Source organism: Rutilus rutilus (genome assembly GCF_951802725.1).
Source record: "Rutilus rutilus genome assembly, chromosome: 13".
NCBI lineage: Eukaryota > Metazoa > Chordata > Actinopteri > Cypriniformes > Leuciscidae > Rutilus > Rutilus rutilus.
The window spans coordinates 19,034,105-19,052,046 of record NC_140218.1 but is presented as its reverse complement, the minus strand read 5'-3'; the positions used below and the strand labels follow the sequence as shown (position 1 = coordinate 19,052,046).

At 36.7% G+C, this 17,942-nt stretch overlaps 1 protein-coding gene across 1 annotated transcript; it reads left to right on the top strand.

The window, feature by feature from the left end:
- The first annotated feature begins 1,434 nt into the window (after nt 1-1,434).
- On the top strand, nt 1,435-14,703 carry rnd1b (Rho family GTPase 1b). The gene is made up of 5 exons (XM_084427545.1): nt 1,435-1,667; nt 1,991-2,078; nt 10,524-10,633; nt 10,995-11,129; nt 12,150-14,703. The coding sequence occupies exons 1-5, from the start codon at nt 1,548-1,550 to the stop codon at nt 12,393-12,395; spliced, it is 699 nt and encodes a 232-aa protein (XP_084283671.1). The 5' UTR covers nt 1,435-1,547; the 3' UTR covers nt 12,396-14,703.
- The last annotated feature ends 3,239 nt before the right edge of the window (nt 14,704-17,942 follow it).

Genomic DNA, 17,942 nt, shown 5'->3' with positions numbered 1-17,942 from the left:
CCCTGCTGTTACGGCAGGGGAATTCTTCTCATACATACTTCATGTGGTCTCCACCCCTGCTGCGGATACTACAAGCCTTATCTATGATACCACTAACTGGTTCAGTATAGGTTGAATGGCATAATAAAAAGGGTACTTGTAAGGCTTCCGTTCAAAATGAAGACAAAATATTATAATGCCACCACAGATTTTATCTTGAACATTGTTTGCAGTTTGACATTGTATGACTTTAGGGACAAAAACAGAGACAATGTGCACGATAAAACGTACTGATACACATACAATATTAATGTATACTGCTCTGAAACCATTCGGTGATGTGAAATTAGACCGTCTAATTTCAGTTTGAAGAATAATTGAATTAGTAGGGGAGGGGAGAAGTGTTTGCGTAAGGTCTATTCTCCTCAGCCTGCTGTCTCTGAGGTGTTTAACATACAAATATAACCTTGAAAGTGTCAGAGCCTCTGTGCCTAGTGTCTATCAGACCACTTTAGCCTTGTGAGACTCCCTGAGGGCTGACGTTTTGAACATCCCCATAAGGCCAATAAACTTTTGGCCTCGCATTCGTCATTAATTAAACTACTGTGTCAAAACCAAACAACAAACACAGACTGGGGTCAAAAAGCAATTTTCTCCAATAATCCAGTCTGTTAGGCTAATGTAAACAATGGTTTCATGTTTTTAGTCAAGGGGATTTTTAAGAGGAGTCATGCAAGACTTTACTGTAAAATGACTAAACATGTCAAAACAGATACATTTGATCATGACAATAACCACGTTTTCCGTATTATGGCAGGGAAAAACACCCGAATAGTTTAAGAATTAGCTATTGAAATGTTTGGGGGCGTATCGTTTGGGAGACATTTGAGGTGGTTATGAAGATTTTAAAAAGACCTCAGAAATGAGAGGAAAACGCTGAAAGAAAGTAGGCAATTCACAGATCATTAAAGTAGGCTAGGTGAAAGGAAAGTCGTATAGGTGGAGGGACAAGAATGTGTGAACAAACCAATTGACTGGCTTTTGCTGCTGAGTTAAAACAATCTAATTAATTATAGCTACTCGGGAGATAATGAAGACGCCACAATATGCAAGAAAAGCTGATTTAGTTTGTTTGTGAATGATAGACATACATTGATGCAAACTATCTCAGAGGCTATTCTATGTGATTATAATAATACCTATTTGTACAGCGTCTTTTGTAATCATAGAACAACCCGAGTGTGGATATTTTGGATAACTCATGTATAAAATTAGCATTCTTGTGGAATTTTTTATTGGGATTAGACAAAAGTTTCCCAAAAGGCTGAGTCGTCGGGGAAATACGTTTCCATCCAGACAGAGGAGGAAAGAATGTGAGACGTCATGAGCATCGTGCAAGGTGATTGGCTGTTGTGCGGCACATATAAGCCCACAGTCCCCAGTTCAATCACTTCGACTCAGTGTTGTGTATAATCACCACAGAAACCGTTGTGCACTCGCGCATCCTCGTGTCGATCTGTTTTAGGCGTTTTTGTTTATTTTATTCTGTTAAAAGACATCGTGAAACCATGAAAGAGAGAAGAAACGCACAGCCACTGGTGGTCAGATGTAAACTGGTGCTGGTTGGGGATGTTCAATGCGGGAAAACTGCGATGTTACAGGTTTTGGCGAAGGATTGTTATCCGGAGGTCAGTGCAGCATTTCTCAAAGAAGCTCATTCCTTAAAATAATTCTGTAATTATATTATTAAAGGTTTTTCCGAATGACATGTAACGTTAGGCTATGTCTAGGTTAACTGTTTCTCTCATGCATGTTAAGAGTAGTTTCATTATGACATGCTTTGGTTACCAAGTCCGTTAGGATTTTACTGGCATAACAAAATGCTGCAAACATTAAATCGGTTTACTTAGAGGCAAGGAACAGTATGTAAAGATTTAAAGTGGTACCCCGATTTCTTTCTAAGCATCACATGCATGTTCATCAGTTTTAATATGTTGCATCTCTTCCTCAGACGTATGTGCCCACAGTATTTGAGAACTACACAGCCTGTCTGGAGCTTGATGACCAACGTGTTGAATTGAGTTTATGGGACACGTCAGGTAAGATTAAACGGGTGACTCCGTGACTAAATATTAAAATGCATCTAAATAGAAAGTAACATTTTGTTTTGGGCATGTTATGTAACTTGGGCGACATCATAATGTAACTGAAACCGTATGAGTCTCGACATAATATGAAATGTCATGTGTAATGGAGGAAAAACAATATAAGGTCTGGTAATATATAACAACTTTAAATCAAAATACATTAGTGGGATTCTTGATTGGTACACTGTTATGAGCTAATGTGGTGTCAAAATGGGCTAGGAATATATGGCAAGCCGTTTTGTCTTTTATTCATTCCCAGGACATGAATTTTGACTTCTTCAATTAAAATTTCACTAGTTAAAATGCCAATTCTTGATATCTTTCACTAGTTAAATTTCACCATAGGCTGCCATTCAAATTGAATTGTTGATATCAGGAATTGATTTCTTACTAGTTGTAATTCCAATTTCACATATCAGAAATAGAATTCTTAGTTGTAAAAAATAAGAATTTTTCATATCAATAATTACGTGGTTACTAGTAAAAATATAAATTTTTACAACTCAATTGTCAATAGTTGAAATGTTAATTCTTGATATCTGTCAATGTATTTCAACATGTAACTTTTGTTTTTTTTCTGATATCTGTCAATGTATTTCTGATATCAATAATTAGGAGAGTAATTTCAGGTATCTAAAATGGCTTTCTTACTAGTAGTAACAATCACAATCATGATATCAAAAATAAACATTGACTACATTTACATGTGCACCAATGCAATTATTTGTAATAAACAGAGTCAACTTCAGAATAATGTCACAGAGTTCATTCACGAAGTTGTGTGAACAACACACGGCATCCGTGTACGTCTGCGCATGTGCACTTTGGTCAGAGCGGTAATAATGAGATTAAGGTGTTTATGTGTCTGTTTATTGTGATTAAAATTGGCGTACACCATAGTTTAATGCGAATATGTTTACTATGATTTAGAGCTTAACCGCAATAGTTTGATCAAAGTATTGCGTTTACATGAGGTAAAGTTTAATCGCAATATTGCCAAAATCCCATTATAATCACATTATGAGGGTGCATATAAACGCACTGATTGTCACTAGTGACAATCGAATTATTGATATCAAAAATGAACTTTTGCACAATTCAATTGTTGATATCAAGAACAGACATTTACACTAGTAACCACGTAATTATTGATATAAAAAATTATGATTTTTACTAGTAAGAACTAGAACATATCAGTATTTCTGATATGTGAAATTGGAATTTCAACTAGTAAGAAATCAATTCTTGATATCAACAATTGAATTTGAATGGCAGCCTATGAAATTTAACTAGTGAAAATACAATTACAGATATCAAGAATTATGGTTTTTACTAGTTCAAATTTAATTCTTGATATCACGAATTCATATTTATGTGAGTGATATTTCTGTTTTCTCATTGTTGATATGAAGAATTAACATTTTTACTAGTAGAAATGGAATTGTTGACATCAAGAATTCATATCCTGCGAATGATTAAAAGTCAAAACGGCTTGCCATACTAGGAGGGGGCATTTTGTCCATATCATATATTAAAATGACAAATAACTGAGACATGATTTTCAGTATTATAATAATGTTGCATCTGTGTAGTTAATATCATCAGATATTCATGCATTTTTGCTTTAAGAATGTATTCATAGTCTAATTGAAATTGTCTGGAGAAAACACTGGAAATTGGAAACCACAGAATTGTTTGTTAGAAAATGTACCAGTATCTTGATAGTCTATAGTCACTGAATTGCTACATTTCTTACAGTTGTTACGAATTGTAGCTGTTTTATATTCTGCTCAAAGAAACAGTCTGGCTTGTTTTGATCTGTGTTGGGCCAATCCAGTCATGCTGATTACGAAACTAAACCTGATTTGAATATTAAACATATTATTTATGCTAATTCTGAAGCAGTGTAGGAAAATGTAAATAATTGTAACAGACGCTCAGTTTGCAATATAACACCTTATAACAACTATTTTCTACAAAGCATATGTGCATTTGATTAAAAGAGTGTCCGGTGGACAAAAAAAATAGTTTTAACATGGTGTGAAAAATGAGTACAGACTCTGTGATCAGAACTTCTGTCTGTTCCAAAAGTAGTAATTACAGACTATTCTGCTTGTGGATATCTCGTTACCTGAAATATCATTCAAAGATTTGATACTTGAATTTGAAAATCCAGTGATTATTTCATCCTCAAAAGTGCTATGTTAATGTGATTGTTTTCAAGATAACTGCTAATAAACCCTGTATGCCCTTAATCCCGGAAGTTGCGTGAAGTCAGCCAATCAGATCAGAGCTTGCCAAATCGAGAAAGTTCTTTTTTTGTCCAATATGCATCAGGCATGAGACTATAGACTATGTCTGTCTTTCTAACAACTGCCGTATATAATCAGTAGTCTAACGAGTACATGATCACTGAGGCAGTTCACATCTCCCCACGGCTTCCCATTGTAGCCTATTGACCTGATTACAATGTGCTGTGTATGTCTACTCCTCACTGCTCATTTCTGAATCCCTAGTAAATGACAGACATGATAACCTCATGTCTCTTTGGATGTGTTGCCAATAGAAGCATCATTAGCACCCAGTAACGTCTGGCTGTCCGCTGACTGTGAAGTGTGGCTGAAAGGACTAGGTTTCTATAATGTGTTTGTCTGTTGTACGTGTGTGATAGTGATTGCTAGCGAGGGAGAGAGAGAGCAAGGATTAAGATTTCCTGTACAGATTGCTGAATGAAATATGTGCTGTTAATATGCCCTAGCCTTTTGCTCATGCTTTTTGATCTGATTTAGTCTGCTTGGAGACAAGCCAGCTGAGAGAGAGTACAGTTTAAGGGGATGAGTCGGGGCTTGAATGAGGATGAGAGGGCAAACCAGAGTTTTATCCAGTTTTTATCTCTTAATCATGGCTGGTGTTGTAGAATCCAAACTGTATTTTCATCAAGTTAAATAGAAACTCTTAGATATAAACGGAATTGGCTGCATCCATAAATACAGGGAAAAAAAAGATAAATTGATCATTTGGCAAAAAACTAAAATGATACTTAAGTATTTCTCACAAAACTATATTCTCCCACCAAGAAGGCAAAATATACTGTAGCAACATCAGGTGAACACTATTAGTAACTTATGCTCACCAAAGCTGCATATGTTTGTTTAAAAATACATAAAAAAAACAGTAATATTACAAAATGTTTCTACGTTAATGTATTTTAAAATGTAATTTATTCCTGTGATGGCAAAGCTGAATTTTCAGTGTTCACATGATACTTCAGAAATCATTGTATATGCTGATTTAGTGCTCAAGAAACATTTCTGAGCATTATCAATGTTGTAAACATCGTGCTGCTTAATATTTTTGTAGATACTGTGACTCTTTTTTCAGGATTCTTTAAAATAGAAATCTTTTGTAAAATTATAAATGTCTTTACTGTCCATTGATCAATTTATTGCATCCTTGCTGAAATACTAATACTTTCTTTCTGACCCCAAACATTTCAGTGGTAGTGTATTCATACATATTCATAGTGCTAAATTATGTCCCATTACCTTCAGTGCGCATTTAAAAAAGGTTTAATTGCTGCTTTAGTTTTGTACGTAAAATCAAGCTGGTGCCACAGTCATAACCTACAGTAATTGGTTCATTGCACTTTTTCGATCACTTTGAATTTAATTACCGCTAAAGAAAATTTAGCTTGAACTCAAACAGAAATTGTGACAAGTCAGATGGATTAAAAAAACAAAAATGTTATGACATAATAAGAACATTTTACAGCGTGGCAGATTTGATTTGGAGTGTTGTTTTCGGTTATATGCTGTGTGCTATTTATATCAGCTCAGTGATGCTGCTCAATGTGAACGCGGCTTCTTATTTGTCTTCTCCTCGTTGATTGCGCTGACCTCATCATTGGGTTTCCAACTGCTTTCTTTGAGGCCCAGGAAGGATTTACAGGTGAAAATCAATCCTCTCACTTAATCACGACAGCCAATTGGACCTACTGCAGGCTCTTAGAAGATGGCGTCTGTATTTCTAATATGGAGGCTATATTTAATTTGCATTGGGGCATTAGCAATGGATTAGGTGGCATTTGCTGTTACGCTGATGGATGTACATTTTTGTGAATATAAATTCTGCTGCTTCAGTATGGGATGACTACACAAGATCGGATGTGTAAAAATAGTGCTCCAGTAGCACATTAAAACAGCCAGTAGATTAATGTGCTCTCCAGTGGCCATTGGCAGTTGATGACAGGCACCAATGAGGAAACACCACCACAGCTCTGAGACGGTATTCCCTGAGGGGTCATGGCCAGCCCCTCGCAGTGAGAGAGAGGGGGGATTCTTTGTTGAGCTCCCATCATGTCCTGTGATGGAATCTCTGGGATCTTAAGGAAAAGGGGGGTTGGGGATATGGAGAATGCTCTAGGTTTTGTTCTCATCTCTAGTGGGAAGACGGACAGGGGCTTTCACTTGCTTCAAGCTCCTTTGTGAACGTTGACCTCTCTCAGCCCCCTGCTCGCATCTACATGAGTCTCAGAGTGCTGATTAATTCTCACATATTCTACTACATCGGAGTTTACTCTTATTCAGCTTATAAGTTCTGTTATAATATCTGTTGCAGATGCACATATTTAACTACAAGTCAGTCAGTAAAGATTTCAAGTACACAAAATAAGGGATGCACGAAATATTGGCCTGACATATGTACATGTTATCGGCCCAATAAGAAAATTTGGCCGATATATTAAAGACGATAAATAATGGATTATTTCCTTCAGCTGAGACACTTCAGATGCGCACTGATGGTTTTGAATTGCTTGAAATATGATTGGAATCACTGGAAAAAAGAGTACATTATAATTGTGTGCTTGGGACATGACTTTTAATGGTGAGACTTTTGTTTTTGTAATCAGGCTCTCAAAAATTCTATAAACATTTGTTGGTTATCGGCTTTCAAATATAAAGAATTATTGGTTATCGGTATCGGGCAAACTTTTCATATCGGTGCATCCCTACACAAAATCATTTGTGCTTTATTTTGAGTCAAACATGAATGATAATGATTTGCAGATCAATAACCTGTACTTATAACTGATCTGATTGATTCAGTTCATTAAGTGAATTATTCGTCCGACTGATGAGTCTTTTTAAACAGTTCATTAAATTAATCATGTTATTTGTTCTTATGGGTTGTTTTATTGAGCTAGTGACAACACTAAAATGACGTATTGTGTGGCATTATTTTTGCCGCCAGACTTTCTCATCGTTCAATACAGACAGCAAGCTCATTCACTTGGGTAAAATGCTTTCTTCTTTTCATTATATGATACCATCTTCTTCACACTGGAGTGATATTTTCTTTCCCTAGTAAATGACATTAAGCAGTAATAATTGACAGGATCTGTTATCACGGTCTCATTCAGACTGTCAGAGAAGGCTTAGTCATGAGGGATGAGCATTATGAACATGACTCCTTTAATGAGTGCTGAAGTGAATCATACCCAAGACCACCTTTTCAAGTGGCGTTTTTACAATCCAAACTGTGACGTCAAGCACACTCAGGTGCGCACCAAAAATCTTTAGTTTGAATGTGATTTATTTTTTTCATTATGTTTCAGGACATCTCTGGTGCAACTTGATAGTTACATTCATAGTTCAGAGTCATTGTTGAAACGCTGCTAAAATAGTTTTTCAAAGAGTGAAAGGGATCAGCAGATGGAATGCGCTGCGGCTCTGGTCTGTGCGGCACACAAAAGCAGCCCACTCCACCTCCATCTGTTCTCTTTACAAGACTCCCAAGGAAAAGGCCATCTCATATCAAACACATGCTCACGTTGGCCCACTTTTCAGTTAAGCTAGTTTGCTCCAGGCATGGCTTCACAACAAAAAGCATTTAGTGCAATTGTAGTGACTCTACTCTGCTCTTTTTTTCTTTTTTTGCACGCTTCACCAACCCTCCGTCTGGTAATACACAGGCAGCATAACATCCTCATCTTGTTTATCTGGGGAACATGTGGCCCTGGGTTTAGAGCGGAGAAGCGGTTTGTTCACTATTGAACATCCCTGCACACATAGTGCAGTTCTGTGATCCAAGACTGCAGGTGGTACATGATTCATGTTAGGAAGGGCTCCCTGCCAACAGTATAAGTGTCACAGTGTCCTTTTCAGATTTCAAACAGTGGTTTGAGTGAGTTTTGGTAAGCTCGCCATGTGGAGGTCTTTGTCTCTGACTGCTGGGATGTGCCATTTTGTCAAGATTAATTGAAATTGCTTCTTGTCCCTCGGTGTACATCTACATCGATCGCTGCATTAAGATCAACAGCAATTGAATGCAGCCTCACGCCCAGGTTTGTGTGTTCGTGATGTCCCGGTAATAGAGGAAAGAGGCGGTGATCTGTGCTTCAGAGTGAAGATATGTCTGCAGTGTGGCTCGCACTCACTTAAACCCGTTCCTGCTTTAACCAGTGATCTCCATAATGAAATGAGGGAAATTGGCTTCATAATTTTAATTTCATGTTGAATTTTAGTTAATTAAAACTTAGTCAACATGACCCTTTTGAGCAATTCTTCAACTAAATGCTCAAAAAGATTCACCAAGTCATGAGTTATCAGTAAAGGATTCATCAGACTGATTCAAAACAACAGCTTAAGACCGAGTCTTTTTGAGTGATTCATTGAAAGAAATGCTCATAAGAGTCATGTTGGATAAGTTTTAATCAACTTAAAATCAACATGACATAAAATTTAATATTTAACGTATTGTTTGGGGATTTTACTTGATGTTTACAGATTGGAATCATAAAGAACTATTATTTTAGTAGGCCTACTTGTGTAAAAGTAATGTTTGAAAAAAAAAACATGTAACAGTTCTTGCAAAAGTTTTATTTATAAGTTTTGCAGACTTTATACTATATTCTACATAACAAAGTAAGTTATACACCATGGGAGTTTGAGTCACTAAAAAATAACCGAATCAACTATTTGGGAATCAGTTAGACCACACTGTTCACACTGTATGTGATTTGATTCAATATTAAGAATCAAAGAATCAGTTATTTGGGAATCAGCTGGTCGCACCGAAAAGTTTTGATTTTCTAAAAAGAAATAAGAACTGATTCAATTCATAAGAGTGACATGTTCTGATGCAGATTTTTTCCCCTTTGGATTTTTTAAAGTTCAATCAATATTGTTAACTATGAGGCTTCTAGACTGCAGTGCATGGCTAATAATTGTTTCACTGACTCTTGCAAAGATATGAAGACTGTTACACATGAGGTTCAAAAGGAAAAAATCATGCAAAATCCATCCAGTAAAGGAGACTCTGCAATAGTGAGGTGTGTATAAGGCTGTTTACGCCTCCCCAGCATCTTCTCAGTACCAAGTGGGTGGGCACTGCTCTGTATCAAATGATTGATGGGCAGTTAAGGGATGCCTTTAGGAAGACGGCGCTCTGCAGATGGTTGACTCCAAGGCTGTTGCTGTGGAAACAGAGGGACTGGAGGTATTGGGGGGGGGGGGGAGGAAGTGCCAACCCCAGCCCCATCGCTCCAGTTGCATAATCCACTGGAAAAAAAGAAATCGAGGGAGAGAGCGAGACACATAGATCAATGAGGATTTAGAGCTCAATTGTCAGTTTCTTCATCTTTAAAATGCCAATATGGCAAGCAGTGAGAGGAAGAGGGCTTTAACAGAATATATGATGAGCAGGGGAGCTCTACCTCTGGCCTTTGTCTGCTTCTGTCTGCAGATACATATAGCACAATCACAGACAGTCAGCTATGTATGTACTGGTGTAAAATATTTAGAAGTTAATTTTGTTTTTTACTGATTTTATTTGTACTCCAGTCTATATATATATATATATATATATATATATATATATATATATCACACATCATGTAGGCTATACACACACACACACACACACACACACACACACGTACCTACGTACGTACATGCATACATGTGCATATACGGATTCACAGTTCTAACTAATAAAACTTCTAAATATTCTATAGCGTTTACAGTCACATAATAATGTTCTATTTTATTTATTCCATGTATTTACTCTATTTATTCTGTGATTCAGTGTGCAGGGTCATGAAACATTATTTTTTAAATCATTTTAACTTAAGTCTTAAACTAAAAACTCAAATGTAATGTTTATTTTGTTAATGTTCCTGTTTTACTGTAGGATTTGATCAATGCATCAGAATTGTCTATTTATTTTTTTAATGTTCCTGGTTTGTGGATTTTAAAAATGCTTGCTGTCATAATTTTGTATTGAAAATGCAACATTTAGAAAAATATTCTCTACCTCTTAAATGACATTTTATTTTCTGCTGATTTCCTCTCTCATCATTGTAGTCATCTCTTGATTAGCATCTCTCTCTTGTTTCAGGATCTCCATACTATGATAATGTGAGACCCCTCTGCTACAGTGACTCCGATGCCGTGCTCCTGTGTTTTGACATCAGTCGCCCAGATATCTTTGACAGTGGACTTAAGAAGGTAACTAGATATTCCTATTAATATTCAAACCCACCACTGACCTCAAGAAATCATTGCATTAGGCTTTCTTTACCGTAAAATGTTTTGTCAGGTAACCTAAAAATATGCTTCGTGTGAGATTATGAAGTTTAATTTAGATTTCTTTATGAATGATTCATTTGTTTTTGCTTTTTTTACTGTACTTCAGCATTTTTGGGCTGCAATATTTATCACACCATACTTGCCAGAAGAGCTTGGCACTTAAGAATCAAGATTATAATTGTCATTATGCAAACCTATTTATACAGAACAATGTGTTTGCTCTGTAAGATTAATCAGTTCTTGCAAAACAGTTCTTTTATATATTTCTGTCTCTTTGCAGTGGAGGGCTGAGATCCTCGACTTCTGCCCCAGTACTCGTATTCTCCTCGTGGGATGCAAGACAGACCTTCGGACGGATGTCTGCACGCTGATGGAACTGTCCAATCAGAAACAAACACCCATCACTCATGAGCAGGTACAGCCACACGTTGTTTCTTTCCACTGGTGCATTGATCTTGCTTACTCAGGCTGTAAGGCAATATTCTCTGTAAAACTGCTTTTTGAACTACACTACCACATTTAAAAGTTTGGGGTCAGATTTTTTTGTGAAAAGACTTTTTCTTTCTTTTTTTTCAGCAAGGATGCATTAAATTATTCAAAAGTGACAGTAAAGACATTTATAATGTTACAAAATATTTCTGTGTCAAATAAATGCTGTTGTTTTGGGCTTTCTATTCATCAAAGAATCCTGAATACATTGTATCACAGTTTCCACAAAAATATGAAGCAGCACAACTGTTTTCAACATTTATAATAAATATTTCTTGAGCACCAAATCAGCATATTATAATGATTTATGAAGGATCATGTGACACTGAAGACTGGAGTAATGATGCTGGAAATTCAGCTTTACATCAAGGGAATAAATTACATTTTAAAATAGTATATTAAAAATAGAAAGTTATATTTATTTGTAAAAATATTTCACAATATTACAGTTTTTCTGTATTTTTGCATCCTTTCAAAAACTTTTTTAAAAGATCTTACCGACTCCAAACTTTTGAACAGTAGTGTGTATGTATATATTGTGAAAAGAAGTATTATTATTATTTAAAATCAGCTAGGTACATATTTTCTAGGTGATATTTAAAGAATTGCTTTGGAGTTAGTGCAGTGACAGTTAAATACAATGCCATTTCGGAAATAACATGTTCACTTTATAAAATCATACTTAATAGTTATGTATAATAATACAATATACGTTTATCTGGTTAATGGGTACATGAAAACATAGCTGCCCTGTATAATTTATTATACTGTTTTAAATCTTTAAATCAGACACTTTTCTCTACTTCGGACCCTGTCTTAAAAGGCAACTGCCTATATAGACAACTCACAACATGAACAAAGCTTTTGAATCTATGACCTGTATCTTTGGCTTCTATTAAGAACCTACAGCGAACTGAGTTTTTTTGTGCATCTCCTCCCATCACAGGGCTCTGCCATGGCCAAACAGTTGGGTGCCGAGGCTTATCTGGAGTGTTCAGCCTTCACCTCCGAGAAGAGCATCCACAGCGTGTTCCGCACAGCTGCGCTGGCTTGCATTAACAAGCTGCAGCCACTTGCCAAGCCAAGCCCGACCCGCCGGCTGTCCAAACGCCTGCTGCACCTCCCCAGCAAATCTGAGCTCCTATCCTCCACCTTCAAGAAGGAGAAGGCCAAGAGTTGCTCAGTAATGTGAGTGGAGAACTTCACCCCCCCATAACAAAAGCTACACCATTCCCTGCGCTTTGGTCTGGGGAAGGGGGTGGGTTCCGATTGCCACATCATTGACGTGTGGAATCCTTCCTCACCCCCCCAAAGAAACACCTTTCAGAGCAAGTGGACACCTCGCTGTCCTCCTTGTCCTGAGCTCTTCAACAGTGCATATGTATTTTCAGTACTGTATCTTGCTTTTTCAAAACGAGATTCAATCATCAGCCGTCATCTATTCACTCCTTGTTTTTGAGAGATTTGCTGTCGTTGTGCCAGTTGAAGCACGGAATGATTCAACTTAGGAAACAGATGTTTTAAAAGTATAAATATCAATGTATAAATACGAGCTCTCTAGTGTAAGATTCAAAATACATGCCTACAGTATGCACTAATGACTAAATCTGAGGGAACCGATCCAAGGGAATTGTGAAGCCGGGACCGTTGGGGAGCTGTGCGTGAAGCCTGGGTCATGTAGAGGAGAACGAGGCCCATTTGGCATTATCATGCTGGTCGAATTGGCTGCAGTGCAGGAAGCGAAATGTGATTTTTAAATGGGAGCCATTCATATCTGAACACTAAGATGGAGGAATAGAGGGAAACAAGGGCCAAAAATATGTGTAAAAAAAGACCATTTATGATGCTACCAAAGTCAATTTTCCCTTATTTCCTCTATTAGAACACTGTCTGATATACACATGCTTCTATTTTTAGAGGCAATAGCTATCTGAGAGATAGGATGGGTGTGACTGGGGAATATATTACAGTGATTATCTGTATCTTAACATCTCCTGCTGCTCTGTAGTGTAGACAACCATGAATTTGTTCTGCGAGGACTCGATCGGATCGAATTTGGCACGATGAATCTTCTTTCCTTTTTGAAATGACCTCGAGAGATGTCGTAGCACACTATGTTTTCAGAAACTAACAGATTTAAAATAAGAAGGTTGTACATCGGCTGGTTTGAGACAATTAAGATCAGACCAGCTTGGGTTTAGTTTTTCATGCATCTTATGTAGCAATCTCCCATTTCATTGCCTCCATGCTCATTTGCAGCACTAGCAGCAAAAATATTTGTGGATGATATCGTCCAATGTGCTTCTAAACTTGATTCTCAATGGGAAAAATAAAAATGTGTTTTCTTGTGCAAAGTGCTAATCTTGAAGTCTGCTTTCCACCACAAAGCAATAATTATGGTTCAAGTGCTTATAATTCAAAGTGTGTACAGTGGCAATAATTAAAACAAAAAAGGCTACCGGTATTATAAATTCATGCTAATGCTTTGTGGACATGCGTATATTTATGTGGATATACATCAGTGCTGCTGTACAAACAAGCCAATATATTGTGACTCTGTTGAGCCTTTGTCAAAGTAATTAGATGAAAATATGACCATTGGAGTGCAACGTTTTTTTCCCCTCATTTTCAACCAAATAGGAATATTAGTGTTCTGTTCATGAGCATAAGAGCGGTTAATGCATGAGGAGGAGATGGACTGGAAGGAGATTCAGACTGGACATTTTAATATATGGATCAGCTGACCTGATAAGGGCTTTGATGTTCGTGAATCTTCAAGGCCAAACTGGAAATGGAAACAGACTTTTGGAATAAAACCGAACAGGCTGGTCCTGTTTAATGAAAGATATTTTTCCATTTTTTTAACTATTGTTCAAATAGTTGTTTTTGCTTTATTTCTGTACACTTGAAATCAATATTTTGTTCAGTGGCGGAAGACGAGACGCGGGCAGCCACTGTGGCTGTTTACAAGCTCTGCCACTGTGATCACACACCAAATTCCTTTTTGCATTGTCTAGTGACTTTGTAAATAAAATGAAAATGAATTTTGGGTGCTAGGGAGTATGAACAGCGTGTAAACATGTCACATGGCTGGTCATACATTGTAGCTGCCGATTTATGTTTGTGAAGTTCTGGGTCATGTGAGCGTCCCAGATGAAGAAGGACATTCAGTCATTATGCTGCCATTGCACACTGTTTGGTACAAATATACTTAAGCATGTCCTCTAGTTCTTCAGTTGTACATATCCTGTTTTGTAATCTTTGTAAGACATCTAAAAGAATGTCACAAGATTAAATATTTGTTCATGTTGTGGATTGACAAAGATGTGCTTAATGTAAAACTGCTTAGTCCTATTTATTTGGATTCATCATTTGAGGCAGGCAACTATTTTCTGTTTCGTGTTTTACACTGTTTTATTTCAGAATGTTATTTTTTTTAAATGATGACTTCTCCTTTTGTCTTTCCAGTAATAAAGCTTGCCTATGTGTGGCACACACGACCTTGAGTATTGAGTATTTGAGTTTGTTTTGGACTCTACTGTGAACTAAGGCAATTCATAAAAATGCCTATTTGCATTATGTATGTCATATATATATCAGCCAAGGAAAACTGGAAAATGTTGCCCAATAATTGTTTCTTTGACTAAGAAAGACATGCTTAAATTGTCTTTGTTGTACATTTATATAGATAAAAAATTCCATATCATACTTAAACTTATAGTTGCCTATGTTAAAATAAGGCAGCTTAATATTCAAATTCAAAAAGTATCACATGATCCTTCAGAAATCATTCTAATATGATGATTTGGTAAATGGTAGTGCTGCTTAATATTTTGTGAAAACCATTTTTCAGGATTTGATGAAAGTTCAAAATGAGTTAAAAAGAACAGCATTTATTAGAAATGGAACATTATAAATGGCTTTAGTGTCACTTTTGATCAATTTAATGCATGCTTGATGAATAATTTCTTTTAAAAAAATCTTATTTTCCTCTTTCTTACTGTAAATCTATCAAAGAAATGACTTCTTAGTTCACATTTAGCAAATATTGTGTCATTTCTATAGTCCACATAATTCCATTAATAGAATGCTTGCTCTCCTTCTGTTAGCGTCTGTTTGGATGCCAGGTGGGCTGTTGCGTTGGCACGTTCCTTCCTTTCATCAGCCAGTGTAAGACATCTCCCCTCTTAAGCACACATTCCCTAGATTCCTTGGATACTGAGCTGGGTTGCACATCTGTCTCAAGACACAACATCTGGGAGGGGGTGTGGGGCACAAGCTGCTGCCAGTGTCCAAAAGAGGAACCCTGCCAGGAGGACATGAGGTGGAGGTGGAGACCCCGACTCAGCAGCCAACCCCAACTTCAAATCTCACCGGGAAACAGCTCTACAAAGACAACCATAATGAAGTTGCTCATTCGGCGCATGTAAAATTAGGATATCATAATGAAACATGCTAAGCAATGTCTCTTTTTTTTTTACTTTTTGTGCATTCCAAAGTGAGGACTAGCATGACCCAAAGTAGGCTACGCTGTACCCAAAGTATCTAACGTTATCTATCTATCTATCTATCTATTTATAAAATAAGAAAAGTGTGAAACATCCATATATGGTGCGTTCAAGTCAGGTCGTAAAGATCGTTCGAGTTGAGCGCACATGAACGCCACCACAATGTCGTAAATACGAGTGGGATTTTCTTTAAGCCCCGATCTATGAGTTGGGGTCGTGTCAGTGAACAACATGGCGGAATACCACAATACTATTTATGGTGCGTTTAACTTCATTTTCTATAAGTAGAGTTTAAGAACATTGCTGTATTTTTGTGTAGGCTAATTAGTTAAGAAAAAGTACACCGCCATCTTACTCCGACGAAAGTGACTTGAGCGCACCTGCCGTCGTAAACACGACTTCCCACATCGTAAACAAACTTCGCATGAGGACTTAAACGTACGATTAGACACTTGTGATATCAGTGTGGGAGTTTATCAAAAGCGCTGACCTCCTGCCTCAAATCTTTGGTGCTTTTGATCCACTCAACAGCGCTTGTGAAAGCATGATAGAAGGATGTTTATTCTTGTTAAATGCCATGCAATAGCCCGCATGCAGTGAAAGTACAAGGACCCAAGGGGTCCAGTCTCACCTCAGCCAGCTCTAAGTGTCCGCTAACACAAAACGTGCTTCCCCAGGAGTAAACATGGCCATACTTACTCATTCGCATGGAGATGGAGTTGTAAGAGTGCATACGTTGATAGTCATAGCAAATTAGGCCAACATCTGGACAGGCACAGGGAAAGGAATTGTTCACTCAGCTATGAACAGATATGGTTAAAGGCCACAGGCATCATGGCACAAAACCAGAGAAAATTGCAGGGGAGCTCATTTTAAAGTAGCTTATTTTAAATTGTTTGCTTGTAGATGTCATTGACTACATATATAAACAACATTTATGGTTATGTAGTGTCAGTGATAAATCAAATCTTCTATCCTCAATCAAATCCCAACTAAAAAAAACTATCTTTTCTCACAGTACTGACTCAGTTTAGTGTTCTGCTGTTTTATATTTGTATGTGTATATGTATGTATATGTGATGCATACTTATGTTTGATGCTGTGTTTATGTTATCTCCTTGTACAGCGACCTGGAGCTTGGGAAAGGTGCTTTATAAATAAAACTTTTTATTATAGCCTAGTAGTAGCCGAGTAGTAGTTATCCATAATTAGTATGCAGGCATTTGAGTCTAGAAGAGAAGATATGAAGCGATTCACTAGGAACCTTACCAAGAGACAATATTTCTGTCAAAAGTCACATTAAATAGAATATTTTCTAGCAATAAAATAATTAAAATTAAATAGTCTTTTAAAATAAATTATAGTAAAATAAATAATAAAAAACGAATCAAAATATTTGTTAAATCAAATTTTTTGGGTAGGCTACTTGGGTAAAACTGAGAACATTTTATTATTATTAATTATTAAATATAAATGATTGATTATTATGTCTAATTATTATGTCTTCCTATCTTGTTGTAGAAATGTTTCAACTATCAGGTGGTTGCTGGATATCTTGGTCATTAAAATTAATAGTTTTTGTATGGTTTTAATTGCTGGAAGAAGGTTCTCGACTCAAGTATTCCTAAAAACAGACATGGTAAAATTAAAAATGCAGTTTATATGACTAAGAAAGACATTATAATGTATTTTGTACAATTAAATAGAAAGTCATGCTGTACCAAGTTTTTTTTTTTTTTTTTGTCATTAAAATTAATTTACAATTAAAAAAATATAAAAATAAAAAAAATCAACAGATTATGTCAAAAATATGACATTTTGTATGATTTTAATTGCTGGGTACAGTCAAGGTCTAGATCTCTGAGGCGGAACAGCCAGAGTTTTTAATTGATATGTTAACATTAAAAAAGTAATGGGAAAAATGCACCCTTATTCATGGTAACGTCCATAACCATTCGGTGCACAAATAATTTGGTATGAAATAATCCCCCCCCCCCCCCCCTTACCCCCTTTTTTTTCAACATTCTACAATGCATCTTTATTTCAAATTGTCTCTGAAAGAATGGTGAGTTGCAATCCTTATAACCAGATCCCTGTTTGGGTGAGTTTGCTCTCAGGGAAAGCGAGCATCGCTCTGTGATTACTGATGAGCTGTCTGCCTCTGCAGCAGACCCACAGACACTTCCAGTTTCACACAGTCTCTGCCGCAGTGCAGGACCCAGCCAGCTCAT

Coding starts and splice junctions, on each gene's coding strand:
- rnd1b (XM_084427545.1), top strand. CDS start 1,548: ATGAAAGAGAGAAGAAACGCACAGCCACTGGTGGTCAGATGTAAACTG. Junction 1,668..1,990: donor CGAAGGATTGTTATCCGGAG/GTCAGTGCAGCA, acceptor TCTCTTCCTCAG/ACGTATGTGCCCACAGTATT. Junction 11,130..12,149: donor CACCCATCACTCATGAGCAG/GTACAGCCACAC, acceptor CTCCCATCACAG/GGCTCTGCCATGGCCAAACA.